At 39.3% G+C, this 26,836-nt stretch overlaps 1 protein-coding gene across 3 annotated transcripts; it reads right to left on the bottom strand.

The window, feature by feature from the left end:
- Positions 1 to 362: 362 nt before the first annotated feature.
- On the bottom strand, positions 363 to 26,836 carry LOC146329389 (E3 ubiquitin-protein ligase pellino homolog 1-like). 3 transcript variants are annotated; one of them, XM_084714654.1, is made up of 8 exons: positions 26,623 to 26,835; positions 15,094 to 15,236; positions 14,755 to 14,937; positions 6,775 to 6,904; positions 5,755 to 5,856; positions 4,072 to 4,269; positions 3,795 to 3,983; positions 363 to 2,222 (listed from the first exon to the last, which is right to left on the bottom strand). In XM_084714654.1, exons 3-8 carry the CDS (start codon positions 14,838 to 14,840, stop codon positions 1,644 to 1,646), a joined length of 1,284 nt encoding a protein of 427 aa, XP_084570780.1. In that variant the 5' UTR covers positions 14,841 to 14,937; positions 15,094 to 15,236; positions 26,623 to 26,835; the 3' UTR covers positions 363 to 1,643. The 3 variants fall into 3 exon arrangements, with proteins under 3 accessions (XP_084570780.1, XP_084570779.1, XP_084570781.1); XM_084714653.1 differs by lacking the exon at positions 15,094 to 15,236; XM_084714655.1 differs by lacking the exons at positions 5,755 to 5,856; positions 15,094 to 15,236 and having other exon boundaries at positions 26,623 to 26,836.

Below are 26,836 nucleotides of genomic sequence, written 5' to 3'. Positions count from 1 at the left end.
CACAGAGTCAGAAGTGATCAGGAGAGGAGCGAGGCGGGAGATCGGACATCAGAGAAGCAGCAGGGAGAAAATGACGTTTAGAGACATTATCACATCTAACTTTTTCTGAGCTTCATGTTGTTGTTGTCAAGTTTGAATAAAGTGTGTTTTAAAATAATAAAATTATTGTGTCAGTAAATGGAGTCTGGTGGTTTTGACAAGACCAACAAACTGTCTGTTTGATGATGGAACAAAACAAACACTTTCACTGGACATATTTTACCCTTTAAGAGTTTTTTCCTCATGTAACTACTGAGTTACGCTGTAATACATAATTTTTACATTCGGTCTGGATGTGTGTGTTTCAAGTCACAGACAGCAGATTAAAAAGTTTCCCAAGAAATATATTTTTGTTGTGTTATGATACAAAACTTGTATTAAGGTCATAAAGTACAGTTATTCTGTGTTCAAAGAGGCAACGGCGTTACAGAGGAAGGTCACTTGACAGTTGAATATCTGTTTACATTTTCCCACTTAAAAAATCTGTTTCCCTCAGGAAAACTTTTAAAAACAACAAAGAGAAAGACTGAAACCAAAGTGACGATCAAGTTTGAGTGTTAAAGGGATAGTTCGTATTATTTGTTGTCTGGTTGTATGAGGTATTTATCCATAGTCAGTGTATTAGCTACAGTGAATGGATGTTCACATGGACCCAAGTTTGAAAAAACAGCAGGACTGATGCGGAAAGCTGAGCAATGTGTGGACAGGGTCAGCAGTAAAACATGTAAAAAAAACATCCATCAGTTTAAGTTTATATTTCTGTCAGATATAAACCAAATATCACTCTCTCCACACCAACCAAACTCCACTGACAAAATCAGTAATTTTACCTAAATGAACACAGGAGTTGCTGATCTACTGCTGCCTCAACCTGTTAGTCAGTTTGTGTTTTTGTGTGACTTCAGTGTTTTAAAAGTTTAGTTCAGATTCACTGAAGTCACTCAATAATGCAAACAAACAAAACAACTGAGGCAGCAGTAGACCAACAACTTCCATGTTATGTGAGGTAAAATTACTGATTTTGTCTATGGAGTTTGGTTGGTTTGGAGAGTGATATTTGGTTTATGTATAACAGCAGCTTCCCGTCAAAGAAGGCTGTTTGACGGCAAAGTAAAAGGTGAGAACACAGCAGTACGTTGCTGAGCTTCCTACACTGGTACTCCTGCTGCTTCTCCAAACTGAGGATACACTGACTATGGATGACTACCTCAGACAAATCAACTTCAGATAATTCAAACTATCCCTTTAATGGCTCTTTAAGGCAGGGTGAGATAGTTATCAGCTCTTGGGAAAATGTGGGAAACGTTACAGCTGTTAAATTTTGCATTGATTTACAAAAAACATTACTGACGAGGTAAAGAAATAAATAAAAAGTTTAAGGCAAGTGAACCATCATGCAGGTTTGTCCAGGGAAGAACTTTTGCAACTCTGCCTGAATCGTATCTGATGTTCAAGAAACATCAGGAATCAACCTGAAGAGTCTGTATTGGTCAAAATTAAGTTAAATTAAGTTATAAAAAATTAAGTTATGAAAAATCCAAAACTCAAAGAAGCATAATTGTTCTGTCCACCCGTCTGCTGGTGATAAGAAGTCTGAGTGGTTTCTAGTCCAGCGGGCTTTGGAAGATGAGTCTGATGCAGCCGGACTCGCCACTCAGTGGCTGGATGCAGAACGGACAGGCGGCGTGGAAGGTGTGAGTGCCATGCGGCAGCGGGATCTGACTCCAGTAGGCCGTCGTCTTCTCCGAGCAGACGTGTCCGCAGGGGACGAAGGCGTGCGTGGGCGGCTCCGCATCCACGTAGAAGCCCGCCTCGCAGCCCAGCCACAGCGGCACGTAGGGGCCCCGCGCCCGGCACATGGGGCACTCTCTCTCCTGACACTCCGCCTCCACCTCGGGGTTGCGGCGACCCCCCCAGCCGTGGTAACCGTGCACATGGCCGCAGTGCAGGTAGGCCCAGGGCTGCTTCTCGTCCAGGACGTCTTTGCGGCGAAGGCTGGGGAAGGCCAGCGTGTTGAAGCCCACAGGACACTGCGGCCGCCCGGCGTTCAGCTCCTGCCGCAGAGCCTCCAGGTGTTTGACGGTGGGTGTGTGCGCCAGACCCTCTGCCGTCCGCCACAGCAGGGTGGCGCCGCACAGGTCAATGAGCGAACCGTCCATCAACTCGTTAGACTCAGAGTCCACCTGAAGGACAGAGAGCAGAAGGTTACAGGACATTCACAACGACACAATCTGATGCTGCCTCCTGTTTTAATTTATCGCTATTTAGGCTGAGTTACACCAAAAGGGTTTTACTTTTAAACTAGCTTAAATCATGGTTTAAGTTTAAATTATGTTGCACCAAACTCTAAACCTAGTTTAAAGTTAAGAAAGATGAAATTGCTGCTTGTCTGGTGCAATCCAGGTCTCCTAAAGCTCCAACATGCCAAGTTGACTTGACAGACGTCATTTCCACCATGTTTTTAGCCTTAATCTTCACTGTAGATCTTTAGCTTGGAGCCAAGTTCACATGCACACAGTCTGAACTGGGTGTGTGTGGTGTGACCATGTGCATGTGGACTTTAGGAGACTTGGATTAAACCAGACCACCAGGTTGTTGTGGTTGTTTTTTTATGTTTGAAAAATGGTCGTCATTCACATCCCTTGTTTGGGAGATTATGCAACACTGTTTTCCTGTGAAACTCCAGCAGCGTTTTGTGGATTGAAAAACTAAACCCAACCTTCAATTGGCATGAGGGTGAGGAGATAATGACTGAATTTTCATTCTGGGTGAACTATCCCTTTAACCTCAGTGCAGTTTTTACTCTAAACAGAGATTAAATTCAATTCTGCTGCGCCAAAACTTTAAACTCCTATTTAAACTTTGATCCAGTTTTAGCTTTAAACTTACACTTGATGAGTTTCAGCTTCTAAAACTGCAGCCTTTTCGAGGTGGACTGATCAAAGTAATAAAGTTCCTTTTATGATGAAGTTTTATGACGCTGCTGAATGTTTGTCTAGTTACCAGTTCACAGAGGAAACTGTCAACTGTCATTCTGCCAATAAATCCTCATAAATCTTTCATACTGGACCTTTAAATTACAGTCTACTACAGATCTTGATATTACAAGTTGAACTAATCATGATTTTAACAAAGATAAATATGACCTGTGGAGTTTGTACCCACTAGCAGCAGTTGTTTTGTTGGTATCCTGCACACGCATGCATTTTCTTGCAGTATTGAGAAAGCACCGCTGCGTAGAGTAGTAGTATCTGTAGATTCTACTGCAGAAGGTAAGTAGGTCCTGCATGAAACTGCTCTCAACAAGGTCTGTTTTGAACAGCTGGGTCATAATTTTTGCAATTTTTCATGTGTTTTTTGTGTCTCAAGCATCACAGGACTGACATTTACTCCCAGAAACCTCGACAATAGATATCTCCAAAACGCTGCAACTCACACCAAAATAATCTAGATGGATAAACGGCACCACAGGCCAAAGGAAAAATTTATTTATGATTTAGGGATGAGCTAATTCTTTAAATTCTAATCATCAAATCCCTCATAGATCTGTTGGTGTCTGTATATATGGATATTTTTTTCTTGGACCATGAGAAACAACATTCCACTCCTGTTTACCCTGCATGTGGAAATCTCAAATAAACAATTACATAACTCTGTTGCATGTAATGTGTTAGTCCCCAAGCCTTGTTATATAAGCAAGACGATGCATTCAAGTCCACAGGGGACGATCAATCGATCAACTTGTTTGCACCCACCATTTTGCCCCTCTGCTGAGATGATCTGGTTTCCCGCAGCGTGAAGACGTTGCCGCAGACTGAGATCTCCCTCCACAGTCCAGGTTTGGAGTCCTGGCTGAAGCCGTGGCGCGGGTGCATCACCAGAACGCCATTGGTGGTCAGTCCGTCCATCTGTCCGTCCTGCATCCTCCACTTGGCCGCCTTCTCCTGCAAAAAATTCACGTTGAACCGGTCAGCAGCGAAAAAACAGTTTATCTCCAACTACACAGAGTCATCAGCAGTCGGTGCAGCCCACCCCGAGGAAGATGTTCTTGGAGGAGTCAAAGCCTGCGGCGTAGATCCGAGCAGAGTAAGGTGGGTTTCTTTGGCAGATGATGCGGCAGGCGAAGCGGGAGATGGTGCTCTGGACCGTCTGACCGTCGGCGTGGCTCTGACCACCGGGCACCGTGTCTGTCACCACAAAGTCGATGGGATTCTCTGTAGAACGACCGATCTGTAACGATACACGAACAACGTCTGTGATATGAAGACCGTGTACATACTGACACCTGCAGACGCCTTCATCTCAGTGTCATGTTCACTGTGACTCAGTGATTTGATTAAAGGATGATTCTGGTGTTTTTTAGACTTGGGCCCATTCTTAAAAAGTATTATTATCTTTATTGTTAGTGTCTGCAAGACAGGCTGCATTGGCTGCAATGTAATCCTTGAGGACAAATGTGCTGTCCACTAAAAGTAATAGAAATAATAATAATAAACTTCAGTTGTATAGCACCTTTCATACAACAAATGAAGCCCAAAATGTTTTACAACAAAGAAATTATATGCACAAAGTGCTTCACATAAAAAATACATAGAATGAACATAAAAATAGGAATATAATACCAATAATTAATGTAAAATATGATGAAGTATAAAACCCTCTTGTAAAAATAAGATAAGATGAGAAAAGATTACACACAGTGCATCTTCACATGGATAAAGCCCACTTGATAATACTAGTAAAAGTAAGAAATGGGATTAAAGAAGAATGCATAAAATGCATAACATCACCCACTGATGATAATAAAAATAAGATTAAAGTTACAAATAGAGTATACAGAAAATAAAATCAAGGACAAAAGAAGTAAAATCCAAAGCACAGTCTCAGCCCTGTCTATGCAGTGTCACAGCTAGTTAAAGGCTAACGTGAAGAGAGACGTTTTTATTTTTCTTTTAAAAATATTAAGTGAGCAGACTTCTCTGATATCTAAAGGTAGTGTGTTCCAGAGCTTTGGGGTTTAACTGAAAACATCCCCGACTTTCTATCTGCTGTTTCTGGGAACCTCCAATGAAGCAGCTGCAGACGATCTCAGTGTTCTTGAAGGAAAGTGGGGAACAAAGGAGTTACAGAAACAGCGTAACTTGGTCCTTGTTTTAGTGACGGGCTCAGATTGTTATTCTCGGAGTCTGACAACATTATGTAGAGGATCCCTACAGAAACAGACCTTTCTGTTTAGGGCTTGTGGCTGTATAACAAATTATTTATAGTTCTAAAATAACTGGAATTTTTATCACAGCAATTTGTCTGCAGCTTTGTTGATTCTCATTTCTGTTTCTAATTCCTCAATTGTGGTTTTCACGTTTTCCTTTTTGGCTTTCAGAGTTTTCCGCTCTGAATGGATTTACTGAACCACAGTCTGGTGTGGGCTGAGGAAATTCTACCAAGCGCCAAACCTCCATTGTGCAACATGACTTGACTTGGCATGACTTGCAGAAAAAAAATAAAGAAAATAATTTTATTTCAATTTACTTAAAAGCACTTGAGGTAAACTGAATCTGAGTGAAACAAAGACTGAAGAGAAAGAGAATGAAACTCGTATTAAGAAGCACAAAACACAGCTTGGTTTTCAAGCAGTTGTCTAATCCTTGTGCGGCCTGCAGACACACAACATAAACCCAGTGTGTGTGAATATATACAGCAGCTGATGCTACAGACCTGGAACATGTCTGTGTTGCCGTCATGTGTGTACTCCACCACCACCGTCTGTGCCCTGGACAGAGTGTATGAAATACTGTGCTGCTCCTTGTTGCTTATAGCCTTTAGAAACATAGAAGAGAAGCACTGTTACAGTATGTTTAAAGGGTCAGTTCACCACAAAATCTAAGATATATATACAGTTTCATGTAGGATGGCAGATTTTACTGCAGAGAGAAAGTAGTTCCTACATGAAACTGCTCACCACAAGGTTTGTGGATTATTTTGAGCAACAGGTTTATGATAAAGACTTTACTGAGTTTTTCACTTATAGTTTTGGTGCCATCTGGTTATGGCTGGGTATCGTTTAAAAAATTACGATACTAATACCAGTACCCTTAAAGTGATACTGATACTATTTTATTTGAGACACTTCTTTATGAAGAACGCCTCCAGTGATTGGCTGTGAGTAAAATCATACAAATAGTCTTTTTTTTTTCTCAATCTGGGTAGCAAAAGGATTGAATCCAAGAAATGTATGACTGGAGAAGTTTTGATACTACTTGGTGGTGGGTTATTTTAGCCCTGCATCTAGTTCTGTCATACTGAAGAGAGGGCAGACATCTCTAAGGCCGATATCTCCAAAACTCTACAGCTCACAACAAAACTATCCAGATGGATGAATAGCACTACAGGCCAGAGGAAAAATACATATTTTTGATGTGCACTGCCCCTTTAAGGACAAACACAATTGTTCTTTTTGTTCAATAATTGCATATTTTGATTAATGATGCATTGAGTCTGTAACAGAAAAAGCAAGTTTGTGAAAATATGTGGTAGATTCTAGATGTGCACTTAAGAATCCACTTATCTATCCTGTGAAGATGACAGAAACAGAGCCGATTAAAAACACAGAACCTACGAGGAATACGCCGTTTCAAATGCCTCATTAAAAATGAATATACAAGAGCCGAATCCTGTTAATTTTTTGTTTTCTTCTGTACAGTTTATAGAGCCTTTGTGGGCGTGTCGAGGTCTCACCTTGGCAGCCTGAGGTGTGCAGGACGAGTGGACGGTGCTGGGCTTCACACCGTTGGCCTTGTTTCTACGACACAGAGCGAAGCGACTTTTCCGCCTCCCCTTGTCACCGTTGGGCAGAGAGCCGTTACACCTGAACACACAAGATGGAAGAGCCACATTAAACTGCAGCACAGACCTGAATCAGGGAGCAGGCGCACTGAACCATAACTGTGTTTGTTACTGGAAAACTGGCGAATGCAGCAAGTTCTCCTAAATCACTCTCACACACACCACTTAACAACAAATCTTAAGTGGGTCTTGCAGGAAGTCCATTGTCGTTTCAGGAATAAGGGCAAAAACCAGAAGTCAGTGTGAGAGTCCAGGGTCCCAGACAGGTTTATTTCAGTTCTGGATACAACAATACAAAAGCAAACAAAAGGTCTGAAACCACAGCAGCCAGTCTCCCTGAACCACAGGCTCTCTGTTGTGTCCACAGTGAATGGCCTTCAGTCAGGAAGTCAGCTGCATTCTTCACTGTGGTGGAGTTTCTCAACACATTAACTGGGTTATTCTGCTCCCAAACAATAAACACTATCTACCACAAGTCATTGTTTTGTAGGTCACAAGTGAGTCTCAAGTCTTTGCTATGAAATCGTAAGTCAAGAACAACAAGTCTTGATTCAGGTCCTAAACTTTGTGTTTTGCTTCCTAAAACAAATCATTATTCTTATTTCAGTTTTGGGAGTTTTCACACCTATAGATGAATTCATCCAGAAGTTAACAAGCCACCATTGCTGTGGTGGCGTCCCCCCTACAGGTGTGAGCCATCATAAGAAGTTTACAATGTTTCACTTTTAAGGTTACTTTTTGTTTAACATTACTCTTGACAACTATGTCTAGGAAGTCAGGAAGAACCTGTGCAGTTCGCCATCCTTAAAGGTTCCTTCCTGCTGTTTAACTTCCGTCTGTCACTGTTAGCAGGCAACAGCGGACACGGTGTCTAGAAGGGGACCCCTGATCCACACGATCTCGTGAGAGTGAACATTTGACCGAAACCATGAAGAATCTCACGAGAGTCTTGCAAATTTGGGGTTCCCCTCTAGACCCAACCAGCAGACATGACGCGCCACTGCAGCAATGGCAGTGCCACAAGATGGCGGATCACACAAAGCGGTCGCCGGATACGTTTCCTCTGGTCTCAATCAGTTGGTAAGTTTGTAAACTTGAGTGTTTTTCCCTTCATGTGTCCAAAGCGGGAGAAAGAGAGTAAATACAGGAAGTTGTTCCTGTGAGGGACTCAGTTCGCTGATATCGAGTACATACAACAACATGCTAACTGTCTACATGTTAAACTGAAGGTGGTGCAGTTTCCTGAAATTATTATGGAGTGAAATCCCCCACCCACACTCCAGGAACTCTTGTGATTGGCTGGTCCTCATTGCACCTGTTGGTTAGGTTGGTTAAGGTTAGCCAATCAGAGGCAAAACATATAATTAAAAATTGTGTAACCTGGTTTAAAAGGGTCTGTCGCTGCTTTTACACAGTTTCAAATGAGTTCTTGAATTATTTGGTCATAAATATTTTGTAAGTATTATAGTTGTTTGACATTAATTAATAAAAATAAACATTTGAGGTGTGATACAGAGGCTTGGATATGAAACAGTTACAACTGTTGTCTATTTATGTTGCATATACTGTTCCTATTTTTATATATCCCCATTTATATTGTTCATTTCTGTAACCGCTTATTCCGTAAGGGTCGCGGGCTGCTGGAGCAAGAGGCAGGGTTCACCCTGGAGTTTATATTGTTCCCTTTTTCAAATTTCCTCTTGTTTATATTGCTTGGTTACTATTTATTGTTTATAATGATGCTTCTTTTTATTTTTTGCTGCTGTAACACTGAAAATTTCCCCGTTGTTGGACTAATAAAGGATTATCTCATCTTATCTTACAGATGTGCCTTGAGAATTTGCCTTGCCCTTCGCTGTGCAACTTTATTAAAAAACACTGGCGAGGAAAGAGTTAATGAATTTGATTTATGGTGAGACAATTAAAAAACAAAAGTTTTGCTGACGCCATCATGCTGATCTTACTTTCACCAAGTTTCAAATTGATTTACTTTATTAGTTGCTTCCAAAACGATTGCTATTTTTTTTTCGGCAAGTGCAGGTAAGAGGACAAACAAGCATATTTTCCTAAATGTTTCTTTCCTTCTTTGTCTCACTGGAGACAGGAAGCTTTGTGGGGGAGGAAAAGCTCGAGCATCAACAGTTTCGATCCAGATTCAAAAAGCAGGATGCCACAGTGATGTGGGCTCATGATTTATCCAACCGAGCCATCAGGACGCCTCTTAAACTTGACTTAAATTTATTTGCAAAACATCATTTATTTGCAGAACAGTATTGTCGCGCTGAGCTGGAGTCGACCTGAAAATAAAATTCTGGAAGCTGAACGCTGTGGGAGCTTTAATTAAAAGTCAGTTTAGCTGGAGGTTATCTTCAGAGCCAGACTGCTGCCAGCCACAGGTCAAGTAAACATTCAAGCTCAGTTAAAAGTGGAGCCATTCTTTCACTGGATAATGCAAACTTCCTGCGTTTCAGATAAAGTTAACGTCCACCTCCTTTCTTATACAAACTCAGACCACCCTCAGCTCCTCTGTGGCTCCACTGTACGACACATAACGCCGCCTCTGTTTTCACAAACTATATGGCTCTTTAAAATTAAACCTTGCGACAGAGTGTAATCACCAGCTGCAGGGTCTGCCAGACTGTTTAATTCCACATGTGGAGAATATAATGCGAAAGCAAACAAAAGGTCTGAAACCACAGCGGCCACGACTTTCCTGACGTCTCTCGACCTCCTTGAACCACAGGCTCTGTCTTGTGTCCGCAGCGAATTCGGGCCCTCAGTCAGGAAGTCAGCTGCATTTTTTCACTGTGGTGGAGTTTCTCAACACGTTTAACTGCAGTGAGGCAACGTTTTGCTGCTCCTGAGCAAAAACAAGTGGACTGAATTTCATTCTGCAAATAAAAATGGTGAAAAATTGATGCTGTCACAACTTGTAAATTGAAAAATAGGTCTAAACATGAAAATCCACCTGTTTTCACATGTTTAGGCCTATTTTTCAACAAGGGATCAATCTGACAATAGTTTTTCCACTAATCAATCAGTTGTTTGGTGCATAAAATGTCAGAAAAGTCCAAGTGACGTCCTCAAATGTCTCGTTTTGTCCACAACTTTTTGGGAAAGTTTTGAAAATTAAGTTTACTGTCAGAGAGGAGTAAAGAAACCAGAAAATATTCACATTTAAGTTTGCATTTTGAAGTATCGGATCAGAAAGGATGGATGGAAACAGCAAAATTTAAAACAAAAACTTTCTGAATTCACTAAAAAAGATTCTGCGTTCGCTGAGGTGGTTTTTGCCTTTTTTTCAAAAAGAGTTAATGCACTTAATGTGAGAAGGAGACGCTTCTCCCGAGGCAAGAAATACAAGAAAAAGAATTAGGATTAAAGAATATTTTGCTTTTTGTTCTGTAATGATTGGCAAACAACTAGAGCTGCAAAGATTCGACTATGAAATGAATCGCCAAATATTTTGATAATCAATTAATGATTTTGAGGCAAAAAAAAAAGTCAAAAATCTCTCATTTCAGTTTTTTAAATGTGAATATTTTCTGGTTTCTTTACTCCTCTTTGACAGTAAACTGAATATTTTTGAGTTGTGGACAAACGAAGACATTTAAGGATGTCATCTTGGACTTTGGGAACGACTGATCAACATTTTTCTGACATTTTATGAACCAAATAACTAATCAATTAATCAAGATTATGTAAATAATCATTAGCTGCAGCCCTACAAACAAGTGGTTTTCTTTCCAGTTCAGGACCTTTCTTCTTCTCTGATTTATTAACGTAGCCTTTACTGCATTTCTTTTTTTTTCTTCTTTTTTTGCAACATTTCAAAGGTTTGCTTCAGTCGATGTCAATAATTATTGATCATGTAGGTCATGACTGATGACAGGGTAAGAAAAGCCTAAGTGATAAAATAAGTTTGTTGTATTATAGGTTTGACAATTGCTGCTTTAACAAATCATTTACACAAGGGTTGCAACTTTTGTTCATTTTCCTTAACCAACAGTTGAAAATGCTAACAATCGATTAACTATTAATAATTAATAAGATACAATTTTTTCTCATGTTTCTCATGTCAAGTTTCCTCGTTCAACAAATGCCTCTGGCGTAGTGTGTAAAGATAAATAATAGACAGCTAGAACAGTCTGAAAATTACATCACTTAACTGTAATACAGCCTTAAAAAAAAACAAAGGAAAAGTATCTAAAATCTAAGATGATATAATACTGACGTATTGCCGAGCCGTAGGAGAATTAGATTATGAATCAATTCCTTAATGGCAAAAATTGATTTTCTAAATGTTTATTAACATGGTGTTATGATGTGTCAAGATGTATAGAGAATCGTTCAATCATTGAACCGTGGCCCTCTGAATCTGAATCTAATCGAATCGTAAGCTACCAAGAGATTTTCACCCCTTGAACCTCGTACCAACATCAAATACGAAAAGTTGGCATCAAATAACATTGATCATATAATTCCTTACTTAAATAAACAATTTTAGATGATAAATGCAGGCAAACTTCTTGCAAAATGCTTGATTTCAGATAACATTTAATATTTAGGAACATTTAGGAAGACTTCTTTTGTTGAATGAAAAAAAATATGTAGAAAAGCTTGGCTATATTTCTCAGACTGACAAAAATCAGTTATAGTATTTAAAAATCTGTGAGAGCATACTGCCCGGTCACAGACGCCATCTTTATTCAACAGCAAAACTGAGCAGGCACCGTCATGACAGCAATAAAACTTCCATCCAGATGTCGGCAAAGGTAAGCAGCAAATTAGCATTTATGCTACAAGGTGCAGCCTACAGCATTAAGTTGTGGAAAAACTACTCAGAGCCACATCCTTTGATGATCCTCTTCAGATCCATCTGTGACGACATCCCTGCTGCACCAACACATGAAAGAGGAAGTTGGTGTTTTTTTATTTTTAGAAATGCTGCTGTTATTGCAAAATAACATTTTTTCCTCTATTTTTTCCCACACTACAAATTTGTCACACTCTACATTTTTGATTTGGATGAACTTCCTCAATGTGTCAAAAATTCAATATTCATGCAACCTATTAAAATCCAAATGTGTGCAGCTTCTGAAGTTATCTCAAATAAAAAAAGCTCCACATACCACTCGTACCATCGTACATGGGTTACTCCTCAGTGCATTCTTAATTGCTGTATTGGTAATTATCGTTCCCATATATAAAATAAAAATGGGGTGGGTGTTGTTTTTCCACAGATACAGATGTTTGGAGATGAGTGTATAACGTGGATCTATCTCTCTCACTGTTAATAGACTCCAGCCTGCAGTGTAGTTCATACATTTTACTGATAAACCTCAGAATTGGAGAGAAATTCAGGGTTCATGATCAAATAAATAATCTCTGCTTTTAAATCAGCTGACGATGTGAGCGCTATTATCTGTCAGGGGTGACTGACACCTTCATTAGTTGGAAACTGATTTGTTCAATTCACCAAAAATATGAGCATGTTCAATGAATGACGCTCTTGACAGCGTGTTCAGGCAGAACACTGTGGTCAGGCAGTCTGAAGAAGGCCATACTGTCCCTAAAGGCTCCACCAAGATGAGTTTGAACACACCCCCTCCTCACCACTGAATTACCACAGAACGAAAACAAGGTTTCCTGATAAACAAATAAAGGAAACGGTGGTGGATTATTATCTAAAGTAAATTTCAAGTCTCTGCAAGTTGAAAGGGTCTCATTTAAACTGCTGCATGAAAAGTCAGAATCTGAGGCGTCGAAACAGAAGTTTCTAAGATAGGAAAAATCCTCTCCTATTACAGAAGCAATTCTTAAACTCACGGCTGCGTCCTGTCTTACCTCAGACCTCATATCTTATCTTAACTTAAGAAATCCTAACTAGAGCTGTAAACTTGATTCTTCTTGTCCTGTCAGGCCTGAATCTGTGTTTAGAACGTACATGAGAGTTCCAAGGATTAATCGATTAATTGATTATAAGCAAATACTAAATTAATTGCAACTACTTTCATCGGTTGAGTATTTTTTTTTCAAAAAGAAAGTAATAATTCTCTGATTGCAGCTTCTTACATGTGAATATTTTCCTCCTCTATGAAAATTAACTGAATATCTTTGAGTTGTGAGTAAAACAAGACATTTAAGGACGTCATCTTGGGCTTTGAGAAACTGATCAATATTTTTTTTTTCACTTTCTGACATTTTACAGGCAAACAAATATTAATCGACTATGAAAATAATCATAAGTGTCAGCCCTGCGTGAGCCTGCCTGTATCCATGACAACAGCTGTCTCTGAAATTTATCGCGGCGAGAAAACAAAACCTCTTGGGGATATTTTCTTCCCAATTATTTGCACAGGATAATGATTTGAATGGACACAGCATGTCAATCTGATTCAAAATCAATAATCTTGACAGTTCATTTATTCTCATTAATACGTGGTCTGGGAAATTCAAACCATCATCATACGGTTTGAGTAGCCTTTCAATCATATTTCTGTATTTCGCCGATGGCTGACATTCATCAGTCATCGCATCGTAATTAAAAAGCCTTCTGTATTTGAGGAAGTTTGTCCCCTCAGAGTTGCCATAGAGTTGTTGCCTAAGATCCCTTTTTTGATTAGAGAGAAAATACAAGGAAGCTGTTGCTGCTGTTCATTGCACTGTGTCACCATGTCCTGTTCATTGTCTTCATATTCATATTATCATCATCATTTTCTTATCAAGCACAGGAGACAAAGATCCTTCTCAGGGCTCAACAGTAAGGATTGCCCGGGGCAAGTAAACTGCAATGTTGGACTAGTAAATCTGGTAACTCACTTGCCAATCCAGGATCATCAATTAATCGTTAAAGTAATTTTTCTTGCAAACCTCTTAAATATGGATATTTCCTGCTTCCTGCTGACAAAACGAGACATTTAAAGACATCACCTTGGACTTTGTAAAAGCTATTTCCTGACATTTGAAAGATGTTGCAGCTGCAGCTTAAAAATGACAGTTAACTTTAGGATTCACTGTTATTTAGTCTTGCATAGCCAGATGTCCCTCAACAGCGCTCAGCGCCGGAGAAAGCTCTGGCTCCACACATACACATTCTGCTATAGGGGAAAAATGCCCTGCCTTTTTTGCATTTCTTAAAACCAATCACAACCGTCTTGGGCGGAGCTAAGCCCAGGATGCAGCGACGGGGCTGCTGCAAAACAGTGTCAAGGGGGAACTTGTTGTGGTGGAATATTTGCGCGTCAGAAGGTGAGATTGTTTATGTTTGTATCTTTAGTGTCCCAGGTACTAATTTGCCGTTTTCAGCATGCAGGCTGCAGCTAGCGGGTTGGTCTTGTGACTTTGAAAACACAGTCAGCAGACACTGCGATTCCGCCTGAAGCAAGCGACCAATGGCAGGACTTATACCAGCAGTGTGCATCCAATAACTGCTAGTAAAACAATTTGTACAAGGGGCAAGTTAAATCTGACTTTAGGCAACTAGATTTCTGACCCACTTTCCCAACCTGGCAAATGGGAAAAAACACTATCATATGATAATTCGGTAGACATTAACCCTATTCCGCATTTTCATTGTCATTGTCATACAGTGGTGCTTATTTTGAGTTTAGGACAGGGTCTATTACATCCTTACTACATTAATTTCTATCTTTAGATCCTAAATGCAGTGAGGAAACACGTTTCTGTAATACCAACAATCCTAAATGTCATCCTGAACTGAGATAAGGCAGGATTTCTGTAAGGAGGCCCCTGATCTAAAAACAGATTCTGCAGAAAATGAAATGGTCAGCAGTTGGGTAAAGTACATACATGAGTGGTTAAAGGGCTAAAACAAGCACAGCTGTAAAAGCCCCTCAGTGAGTGTCTTACCCCAGCACAATGAGCTCTCCATATTTGACTGGTCCTTTGGTGGAAGCAGGGGAGGTGGAGATGTTTTCCTGACCGAGCGAAAACATCTGTGCAGCCTTCAGAGGGGTGGAGGGAGGAAGGGCGAGGAGGACGTTCCCACTGTCACTCTCAGAGCGCCTCCATCAGCGCAGGCACACACGTCACCTGCAGGCGCAATCAAAAGATTTTTATGCGTTAAAGATGTGGTCTGACAACGCATCACTTTAAATGTTTCATTTAAAATGCACAAAAACCTTCAGGCATTCATACAAACACATGAAACCTTCAACACAACAGTATTCATTAATACAATACACCCACACTGTCTTTGTGCTGAGAGCTGGGAGCAGACAATGTATGTATTCACTCCAGTACACTGAGCGGGGTTGTTAGGTGTAACAGGGCCATTTGCGTCCGTGACGGGGTGACTCACTTAGCAGCACACTGGAACTGATGTTATAATCCTTTGTGCCGTGAAGAAAAAAAGAAAAGACAAAAAAACAAGCCGAGTATTCATGCAGAAGCGGCAACTCTGATGTCAAAAGGCCTCAGAGGACATAGCGTCTTCATCAACCTGCGAGCTACACGACTGGTTGATTTTAGTTCAGGGTTTTTGTTCAAGAGACTCGTTGCACTTCTTTAGTTTTCCAGCAGTTGGAGACAGTGTGGGTCAGTGTTTCCCAAACCTTTTTAAAGAAGGAAAAAGTCAAAATTCTCTGATATCAGCTCCTTAAATGTAAATATTTTCTGGTTTCTTTACTCATCTCTGAGAGTAAACTGAATATCTTTGAGCTGCGGACAAAACGAGACTTTTGAGGACGTCATCTTGGACTTTGGGAAACACTGGGAAACCAAACAACTATTCGATTAGTGGAAAAATTATTGATCACAGATTGATCACTAGTTGAAAAATAGGTCCAAACATAGGTCTAAACATAGTGCGCTCCACCTGTTTTCACATGTTTAGACCTAGTTTTCAACTGACAAGATTGTGACTAGTTACATGTGTAGTTATTCTTCTGCACTTGTAGTATCCTACAAAGACATTTGTATGAAATTTTGTCATAATTAGGGTGTGAATTCTTGAGTTATGGTCACGGTGACCTCGGCCTTTGACCACCAAAATCTTAGCAGTTCATCATTGACTTCAAGTGGATGTTTGTACCAAATTAAAAAAAGAAATTCCCTCCAAGCATTCCTGAAATATCACGTCCAAAAGAGAGGGATGGATGTGAGGTTCCCACCAACTTGTACTCAATTCATCCGTGACTCCAAGTACACATTTGTGAAGGAAGTTTGAAGGAACTCCTTCAAGACATCATGAAATATCATGTACACAAGGATGGGATGGACATGAGGTCACAGTGACTTTGACCTTTGACCTTTAAGCATCAAAATCCAATCACTTCATCCTTGTATCCAAGTGAACATTTGTGTTTGAGTAAATTCCCTCTAAGCATTTTTGAGATATGGTGTTCACGATAATGGGGTGACCCAAGAACGTAATGCCTCTGTCCACAGCTGTCAAAAGCATAGAGGCATTAAAAAAAAAAAGGGTTGTCAAGTTTTTTAAAAAACAGTGACTCACAGAGGTCCTTCAGGATAAAGTCATGAATGTGCACCAAAAAAGATGAGGCTGATCGGTCCAGTAGTATTTGAGATAACTGTAGGTAACTGCAGGGGGTCTATCTTACACTCGGTGCAAAGCCACTGCGCTGGTGGCACAGGTGGTTTTGCTATCTTACACTGGTGCAAGTGCCATTTCTGCCACGTCTGCCAAGACAGCAAATGCACTTTCACCTTGTCTGTGCGGCCATGGGTGGGAGATCTAAACATGAAGGCAAAACGAAGGCGTGGCTGAGCACATTTGCTGCATTTGCATCTTGTGCTCGGCACATTGGAGTAAAAACCACTTGCTCTTTAGATCAGCTAAAACCTGGTTGAAGCACAAAGTCTGTGGCGAGCTTACTGTGATCCTTTTCACACTGAAAAGGTGAAGCATTTAATGAGTTGTTGTTGTGTTGCAGGTTAATGTGCAATGTTCTTAAGCACGGCGCAAAGTGACACATTTCACTGATAATTTGGCGATTCTAGACCGTGATTAACAGTTTCAAATGGCTCTTAATACAGGCCAAATGTCAGTGAGAGTAAAACACACTCCCATTTACATTTATATTGAAATGTTATGATCAATAAAAGCTGCCAAGCTGCAAGTCTGACTCATACTCAGGTTTCCTCTTTCACTGACACTTAAGATAAAATCACAAGAGAGGCGAACGGCAGGAAATAAAAAAACCATTAAAAGTTACTGATCTCAAAAGAACTAATATGTTAGGATGTGTCACGTACATGCTAAATGATGGTGATGGTGATCACTGTTATCAGCGTTATCCTGTGTGGTAAAACATCGCTGCTATAAAGGGATTAATGCTGATTCTTGCAGCCTCACAGCTGCTTTAACAGGAGGTGAGAAAAAACACTAGTCATTTCTGCCCCTTCAGGATGAACTTCACACAGAAAACTGCAAAATTATCAGCAATAGACTGTTTATCAATAAGGACATTTGTTCAATAAAATGTTCCAACAGTTTCAGTTAAATGCAATAAATGCAAACCATCTTGAAAGCACGTTGTAAAATATGTCCAAGCTCATAAACAGCCGATCATATCAATCATTTAACAGGTGAGGAGTTCAGGTGCAACACTGACATGTGACACAATAACACAAACAGAAAATGAGTGCAGGGCAGACAGTCAGGAAATTAATTAAAAAAGGACAGGACAGCTCAACAGTATGACAGTTTTTTGTTTTTCTTTTAAGTCTATTATCTGTGTGCCTTGATAATAAGGTGGTTAGATTCAAAGCAAAGTGGCTAAATTCAAAATAATGTGATTAAAGTCGAGTTTAAAAAAAAAAAAGGTCAAAATAAGGGGAATTCTCTGGCGGCCCTCCTCCTCTACCACTGTCCTCATACACAGATGACATTTAGACCACTCACCGATCTCATCCTACAGATACCACATACTTTTGACTTTAACTCATTGCTCTAACTTTTTAACTCAGAATTCGGCCTTAATCTTAAATTCAACTTTTATCAATCTCATAATTAAGACTTTATCTCATACTCTACAAGTTTTTAACTTAACAACTAATTTCAGTTGAAAGAGAGAGTTCAATCTCATAATCCAACTTTTCATCTCCTAATGATGGCTTTTGTCATGATTATTATTACTTTTATATGTCATAATTATGACATACAAAATGAAACCAGAGAGCAGCACCCTGCAGCGACAGCGGTGGCCTCAATGCCCCGCTGCTGCAGCTAATTTCACCATTTTTCTCCTCTGCCTCTTTCCTAATAATATGATCTCTAGACACCACTGTCTTTAGTTAGGATTCTGAATTCTTCCTATTCTCATCAAATATCCAGTAGTGGGCTCAATTTCTAGCCTGTTGTTAACTGCAGGAAAACCACTGGGCTGTTTATGACTGCAGTTTGATAAATTAGTGAACGAATAAGACAAGAAGCTCAACATATAATGTTGTATTACACGTATATCGCTACGCTGATTTAGCTGACCCAGAGGTGTGAGATGTGTTTGGAGTCCAGCGTGAATTACAGCCTCATGTTTGTAACGTTGAAGTTAACATACATGACATTAGTCCTCCTGACTCCTCGTCTTCAAATGAGTCCAGTAAATCTGATTAGTCCAGGGCTAACTGAATAAATATTGATCATTTTTAAATGACAAGAAATTATTTTTCAAATTAGTTTTTTATTTATTTGGGCATACCTGATTTCATTCATCCATTTCAAACAGGATCATCACTAGCCTTTGTGCTCTGACACCAAGAGGCCAAGCAGCCCCAGAAATGATGAAATTCACTGCTGATCTTTTTTTTTTCTACAAATAGAACGATACTAATAAAATAAGCATAACCAAATTTTTATCTGCAACGGTGCAGAAATATCGTGTTTAAACAGAACGAACAAACAGAGCTGCAAGGATTACTCAATTAGTAATCGGCTACTAAATTAATCGCCAACTATTTTGATGATCAATCAATCGCTTTGTGTCATATTTTAATTTAAAAAATGTCCAAAGTCTCTGATTTCAGCTTCTCAAAAGAAATATTTTCTGGTTTCTTCACTCCTCTATACAATAAATTGAATTTTAGAATCAGAAATACTTCATTGATCCTCGGGGGGGAAACTGTTCACGTTACAGATGCTCCCATCTAAGAATAGAAGAATATAGAGCACAGAGCAATTTGAGGAAAATATTTTCAAAAAAGGTCTATCTTCGGGTTGACTTTGGGAAACAACAAACATTTTTCACCATTTTCTGAGATTTTGTGGACCAACAATGACTCGATTAATTGAGAGAATAATCCCTGGACCAATCAACAGCTTTAATAGAAATTAAATATGTGCATAATTCCAATGTTGGTTTAGAATTCGAATGTAAATATCATAAACGGAGCTTCAAACTCTTCTGTTCTCTCCTCTGACCAGTTTCCTGAGGGAAAACCCTGCAGCCCTGTTGGAAATGTTAACTGGGAAATGTGTTCAGTGGGTGAAAGACATTTATAGATACACGTATCATTAAAAGAGAGCCTCAGGCCTCCGTCCTGACCAGAGCGTATTTCAGAGGCCATGAATACAGGCAGTGAACTGCAGGGGGACAGAGACCCATTCACTGCCTGTAACTGGACGCCACATAAGGAGGACGACTTCTAAAGTGACTTCACTCCCCCACAACAAACGCTCCTTTGTGCGCCTCTTTCCTCTCGTGACAAAGACGTAGCGTCCCCTCGAGTCCGACATCGAGGTGAATCACACGTTGGTCTGTTGACGCTGCGGCTCAAAGCTGAGTTTATCCCTCACTTGTGACTCAGATCTCATGGTTTTCTAATCAGCCTGAACAACACAAACCCACGTGGAGTCGAGGCTCTTTACACAACATGGTTTAAACTAGGGCCGCAACTTATGATTATTTTAATTACTGATTAATCTGTTGATTATCTCCTTGATTAATCGATTAGTTGTTTGGTCTATAAAATGTCATAAAATGGTGAAAAACGTCCATGGTCCAGGTCAAACGCACTGGGTGAGAACGGCTGCTGTCTGACGAGGCCGCGGCCCTGACTAGTGGCGAGCAGCTGCACGTTCGACACTTTAGAGGCAAAGGTTAACTGGCATTAATTAAGTATTGATAAAAATCATGCACATCCCTAGTTAGCACCTTAATCAACATGTAAACCTTAAATAAATGTTAACAAGAGACACTGGCAGTTAATACTTATTATGGTTGTAACTAATATTGAGAGCATCTTTATAAACTATCAACTGATTATTGTGTTACCAAAGGTATTTGGATATTTTTTAATTAAAAAAATGACCCAATTATCGATTATAAAAAATATTTGAAGATTAATTTAACAGTAAATTAACTGATTAATCATTGCAGCTCTAGTCTGTCGTCTACTCTGCTTCTACTGAGTGGGGGCTCAACGCTCAATCAGCTAATCAATTAATGATCTTTTCTTTAATTTTAAGAAAAAAGTCAGTAATTTCTCTGATTCCAGCTTCTTAAAAGTCAATATTTTCTGGTTTCTTTATTTCTTTATGACTCTAAACTGAATATTCTTGGGTTGTTGTAGACAAAACAATACATCTGAGGATGTCATATTGAGCTTTGGGAAGAATTGATCAACATTTTTCAACATTTTCTGACGGTATATGAACCAAACATCTAATTGATTTAATCAAGAAAATAATCGTCAGATAAATCGACAATGACGTAATCGTTAGTTGCAGCCCTTCAGGATGCTAAGCTAAGAAAACAAGAACACAAATAACATTGGCAAGATTAACAGAAACACACAAACAGTGGCTCGCAGATGAGAAACGCCGCTGCTGGCGGCCTGGTAGCTCAGCTGGTAGAACATACGTCTGAACTGAACTGAGGCTCTCTAGTCCTCTGCAGCAGCCGTGGGTTCAACTCCCACCTGCAGCCCTTTGCTGCATGTCACCTGACTGAGGGGTGAACTACGAAACAAGATTAATGTGTTAATGAGGTATACTGAGTCTAAAGTCAGTGTCTCTCTTTCAACCTGACTAGATCACCATGGTAACCGATTCAGATTAAATTGGATGTAAAAGCTCTGTAACTAATTATTTTCCTGTGATCACGTTTAAATCTGCTCTGTTAACTTTAATTCCTTTGTGTGCATTTGTCACCTTGGAAATGAACGACAGCATTAAGAGCTCATTAAGCTGATCAGTAATTTTCTGTCCGCATTCCTCTCAACTTATTTGCAGCGACAGTGTTGCTTTTTTTCTGTAACGTATATCTTTAATATCCTCCATAGCTCTCTACCATATCAACCTATTCATCTTGACAGAAGTGGGCGTCTCGCATGCAGAAGAACAGTCACATGACGCACCAAAAGCCCCATTTCCTGTGAGCATGCACACAACCTGAAGAAGAAACAACAAATCAACAAATCAAGTTGCTAATCACCGTTGCGATACCCGTTATCTCTGATTGGGGTTTTAAGTTATGTTGTGCCAGGTCATGCAAAGAAAGCCTGGCTGTGTTGAGCTCCTGTTATAGCTCAGCTGAGGCCTGACATCAGTGCAATGACCAGCAGCAACAGCTTCTGTTTATTTTCTCTCCCATGTGTGAAAAATGGAACTTTCACCCACAACTCTGAGGTGACACATGACCTCCAACACAGTGACAGAAAAAACTGCCACAACTGTCAGCTGACATAAACAACAACTCTTGAATCTGCGTATTTTTATGTTCATCATCATGAAAAACAAGTTTACTCCTTCCAGTAACCGCAGTCGCTAGCATACAAAAAGGATGACATGACAGGACAAGGCTGGTAAATAAATAAATAAATAAATTAGTATTATATCGTATCATGACATGAGGTTAAATATTGGATATTATTATATTGTGATATGGCTTAAATTAAAGGCTGCATTAAAGTAAATTGACTGTTCAAGCTGTTCTATTATTTGCCTTCACCCACTTAGTCATTATATCCACTTTAGTGATTATTATTCATTGGGTTAATAATTTGTGAACATTATCCCTGCAATATTGTCACAATATCTAGGTTTTTGGTCAAAAATATTGTGACTTTTACTGATTTTACCACTTAAGGGTCGATCGATAATCGATCGATTATAAAATTAATCAGCAACTATTTTGATACTTGATGACTCGACAAAATAACTGACCGGTTAATCAACTATGAAAATAATTGTCATTTGCAGCACTAGAGTACACAACATGTCACAAACTACGTGATCAATAATTAGCGATATTGACTAATATGAAACTTTATTATCATGATGGGTTTTGCCGCTCTGTCATCCAGGCCTATTATCAAGTTATGTCAACACTGTGTTCTATGAGATTTACAGCGGTCATTAATGTGTTACAAACATGCTATAAACCAGACATTTGACTGTTAGGTGTGTTGTCAGCGCTACAGACCACAGACCAGGGCTACATCAGCCAGGTGTTTTTACCTCAGCCCTTTAGAGGAAATACCCCCCCGGCCACACACACACACACACACACACACACACACACACACACACACACACACACACACTAACCAAGTTCACCATGGCAACAGACAAAGATAAGGGCTGTGGCTGCTAAAGTGTCAGAGAGCAGCCTGTCACACACATCAAACTGTCTCCTTAGCAGGCGGAGGAGGGTGGGTGGTTGTGTGTGTGTGTGTGTGTGTGTGTGTGTGTGTGTGTGTGTGTGTGTGTGTGTGTTGGCTGGAGGGAGGGAGGTCATAGAAACAATACCAGCAGTGTGTTTACAGACACACTATTAATTCAGTTAAGAGCAGATTAAGGCATTAGTCTAGTCCCATTAGTGCACCATGAAAACAATTTAAACAGATTATTTCACACCAGTTAACATCAAATTAGTTTAACCAGAGAAACAAAGACGGATAACTCGTCAATTTTTTTAATTAAATCACAAAAGACATAAAGCAGAGCCGGAAAATTTGACCCAACATCAATATCGTAATACAATCAGTATAATTAAGTTTTTGAAAAACCACATTTGTTGATAAAGATAGGGATGATAACAATTAATCAATGATCAATCAATCAGTCGTTAAGAATTTGATCAATCATGTAAAATTTAATCAATCTACTATCAAATAGACATCTGAAACATGTCACCCTTTATATGTTTCATAGCTACACTCTTAGAAATAAAGGTTCCAAAAGGGTTCTTCCTGAAGGGCTGTGGTTCTACCCAGCAAAATTAGCTTCTGTCAAAGGTTCTTTGTAAGACTAAGGGTGCCATTAAGAACCCTTTTCATCCAAAGAACCTTTTTTTAGAAGAAAGATTTCTTCAAGGATTGTTGAAATCCTTGAAGAACTCTTTCATCAAGGGTTTCTCAAGGGTTCTTTGTACCATAATATAAAACGGTTCTCATTAAAACCTGGGTTGATTCTGAATAAAACCCTGGAATATAAAAACATTCTATGTAGAACTACCTGTTTGAATTCTTGTTAGCACCCATAGAGAGGTAGAAAGGATCTACCTCACCTAGAACCCTCTCTGGAGGGAACCATTGCACCATAAAAGGGTTTCCTCACAGGTGAAACCTAGGTGAAACCTTTCACAGATAGTTCTAAGTGTAACCCGTTACGTTGGGTTCTAGGTAGAACTATTTGAAAGGGTTCCAAGTGAACTTTTATAAATGGTTCTAACAAAAAACAGAAATGGTTCTCCTATGGGGACAAGCTGAAGAACCCTATATGGTTCTAGTTAGCACCTTTATTTCTCTGGGTGTATGTAACGCTGTCAGAGAACGTGCAGCATGTTTCTGTGGAAATAAAACTTTTATTGTCGAGATAAATGCATTTCTTGTTGTTTGGTAAATGCAAATTTTTAAAGATTTTGTTAAGCATTATTGATCTATTAACTTATAATTTAAACAATTTGCAAACTTACTTAGAGATGTTCCGATACAAACACAAACTCTGATACCTGAACTTCACATACCGGTTTCTATCACTGTTGTATGGCCGGGCTCGGGTTAAAAAAAAAAGTTTGGTGTATATTTTCAAACAGTTTCAGGGGAGGCTCAGTGAATGGAAGTGAAGAAATATTACGTGTTATCACAATAGCCTTAACGTGTGTGACTGGGTTAACGGGACAGTTCAGAGACACAGTACGGGGGAATTTTACTGTTTTTCCCAGAGTCAGAAACTGATAAAATGCCTCAGGACGGACCTGTTTGTGTATTTAGTGTGATCTGAAGTTACATCAAACAGCGGTTTTAGGTTATCTTGGCTCAATTGTTTAGTGATTACAGCATCAGGCAACAATAATGAGTGAAACTAAGCAATTAAACCAAGGGAAGGGGGCTTTTTCTCCAAGCTTTGTCCGAAGGTTATCACTTAACTGTTTGTATTTTTTGATATTGTGCATATTTTGGAAGAGCTGCTGATATGTGTACTCTTTATTACTTTGCACTGCAGGTCCTGCAGAATAATTGTCATTATTTTGCTGTTCATGTGACACTTTACCAACCCAAAACGTCTATCAGGTGTCTTTCAGGTGCGTTTAAGAACAGTTCAGACAAATCCTACTGATTCCTTTAAACAATAAGTGCTTCGTATATGGTGGCTTCTTCTGTGTAAAATGGTTGCCCGCTTCTTTTCCCAGAAGGTTAACCAGGGCTCAACAAGCAGGTAAAATGCCAAGTACCTGAACCCGGCCCTCATTAGCATATTTCAGCCCAAATCCAGCCTGACGGGGACAATGCATGAAGGGAATTGGAAGTGGCAATGACTGAGCTGGAGAGAAAATTTTAAATAAATAAATACAGCCCAAACCCAATGTGAGTCTGTGAAATAAGTGACATATCTCAAGCTCTAGACCCTTCTGCTTCCCAGTGGCCTAACCTGAGTCAGGCCATTCAACAATAATAGCAATGAGCATCGCACAATATGGTAAAAAAGAAAGTTGTATTTCGATTATTTGACTGAAACTGCGATTGCAATTTGCGATACAATAGTGGGAACGATCATTTTAGCATTACAATTTTTATTTTTACTGAAAAAAATAAAATAAAAACAATGACGATGTGGCATTTGTTGGGGTCTGTACCAAACATACATGATTTCTTTCTTTTCAAGATTTGTAGGCCAGGAAGAAGAAGTGGTATTGGAACATTTTGACCATATCATCCAGCACTGACGTCTAAGATAACAGACTGGCTGAACTGTGACCATCTCTGCGGTTCACCCCCTGCTGCAGCTCTGCTTTAATCCACCCAGACTGAACTCTCTCCGCCAGGCTTTAGGTCAACATGTGCGTGTGGAGGAGTGGGGTTGACGTGTCTACAAGCTTTTAATATGAGCAGACAGTTGGACAAAAAGGGCCAACTTTCAAGTTTTAAACGGGGAACAAAAGCAGCGTCTGCGGGGGACAGATGCTCTCGTAGGATGGTGCATGCTAATCAGTTTGTGTGGCCGGAACAAAAGAGGCCAGCTGGGCTGCACAGAGCCGGACTGACCGGCCTGGCAACCACAACCACTGCTGGAGCCCCCTGCTTAGTGTAATACACAACATATAGACACTGCAAAATGGACTTTTTTGTCCTCCAGTCAAAGGCTAGTGAAGGTTTACATTTTTTTATTTTTTTGGTAAGTGAAGTAAATTTACCAGCATCTACCATGTATGTGGCATAATATTCATTATTACCATGTTAAAAAAAAAAAAAAAGCTAACCTAAAATTCTGAATTCAGAATAGGGCTGCACAATATGGTAAACAAACATATCAATTTTCATTTCAACTGAAATAAACTTTTATTTTTATTGTCTGTTTTTTTTCCCATTAGGTCATTTCTGAAGCACTATAGTACTTCATTATAATAAATATTATAACAAATATAAAAATTACAGCTTCTGCAATTTGGATCTTGCAATTAGCAATGTTGTATTTTTTTATTTGTGCAGCTCTAATTCAGTACCACACAAACTTTAAGAAAATATAGAAACATTATAAAGTGTAGGAATATTGTTGTATAATATACTACAAATACAATACAATATAAGTGTAAGTACCTGAGGTATTATTTATAGTCTTACCTCAAAAATCAGAATCCAGTATCCCTGACACTTGAAGTAAATATAGGAACAATAACTTCAGTAGACAAAGAAAAACATTCAAGGATAAACATATAGCTTTAAAATTGCATTATAAGGCACTGTATGCATATTAAAGTGATTCTTATGGGTGTTACCTTTAAATATTATAATGAAATCACACCAAATACCAAAATTAAAGTTTTAAATTTGCTAATAAGTATGACAGGCAGAGTGGAAAATGAACACCAGCCAAATGCTGCTAAAATATAAAAGTTGCTGGCAGATTTCAGACACAAAATAAAGTTTTCCTATTGAGTGTCTGATGAATTTCAACATTTATTGGTCAGTGGTTGTTCAAGATTTAAAAAGCTAATTTTAAAATAAATGAAATCCATAACGCTAACATTTACAAGGAACAAGGAGAAAAAAATAACATTATTTGACATTTATGACTTTTAATTCTAGGTATTAAGATTCAAACTGCTTCATTATTAACTTACAACAGTTAGCTAGCTAACGTCAACATTATGAACTTTGGTCGGTTAAAGTTGAGAACTTAACACGTAACCTAGCTAATACGTTAGCTAACTAGCTTGATATTTAGCATTAATGCGGGTTAAGAGAATATGTTTTAAACCTGTTAACGTCTGAAGAGAGAATGAGGAGAAACTCGTATTTAAACAACAAACTTACCAAAGTCACCGGTGTCTCTAAAATACTTTCATCTCTCGGTTGTCTCTCCGTCCCGGTTACCGTCGTGTTTTTGTCGGTTCTGAATGTAGAAATGTCCGGTCTGTCGGTAGTTTTAAATGTTTTAACCTTCGTTAAACTAAACAAAAACACAGACAGATCTTCCTCCGTGTCTTCAGCTCTGATGAACTAAACTAAACTGAACTAAACTGAACTG

Source organism: Lutjanus erythropterus, chromosome 3 (assembly GCF_056507025.1).
Source record: "Lutjanus erythropterus isolate fLutEry1 chromosome 3, fLutEry1.hap2, whole genome shotgun sequence".
Taxonomy (NCBI): domain Eukaryota; kingdom Metazoa; phylum Chordata; class Actinopteri; order Lutjaniformes; family Lutjanidae; genus Lutjanus; species Lutjanus erythropterus.
This window is presented reverse-complemented; position numbering and strand designations above follow the sequence as displayed.

Excerpts from the sequence above, each read along its gene's own strand:
- LOC146329389 (XM_084714654.1), bottom strand. The coding sequence starts at position 14,840 with ATGTTTTCGCTCGGTCAGGAAAACATCTCCACCTCCCCTGCTTCCACC. Across the intron at positions 6,905-14,754 it reads GGAGAGCTCATTGTGCTGGG|GTGTAACGGCTCTCTGCCCA; the intron begins GTAAGACACTCA and ends TTGTGTGTTCAG. Across the intron at positions 2,223-3,794 it reads CTCAGCAGAGGGGCAAAATG|GTGGACTCTGAGTCTAACGA; the intron begins GTGGGTGCAAAC and ends TCTGTCCTTCAG.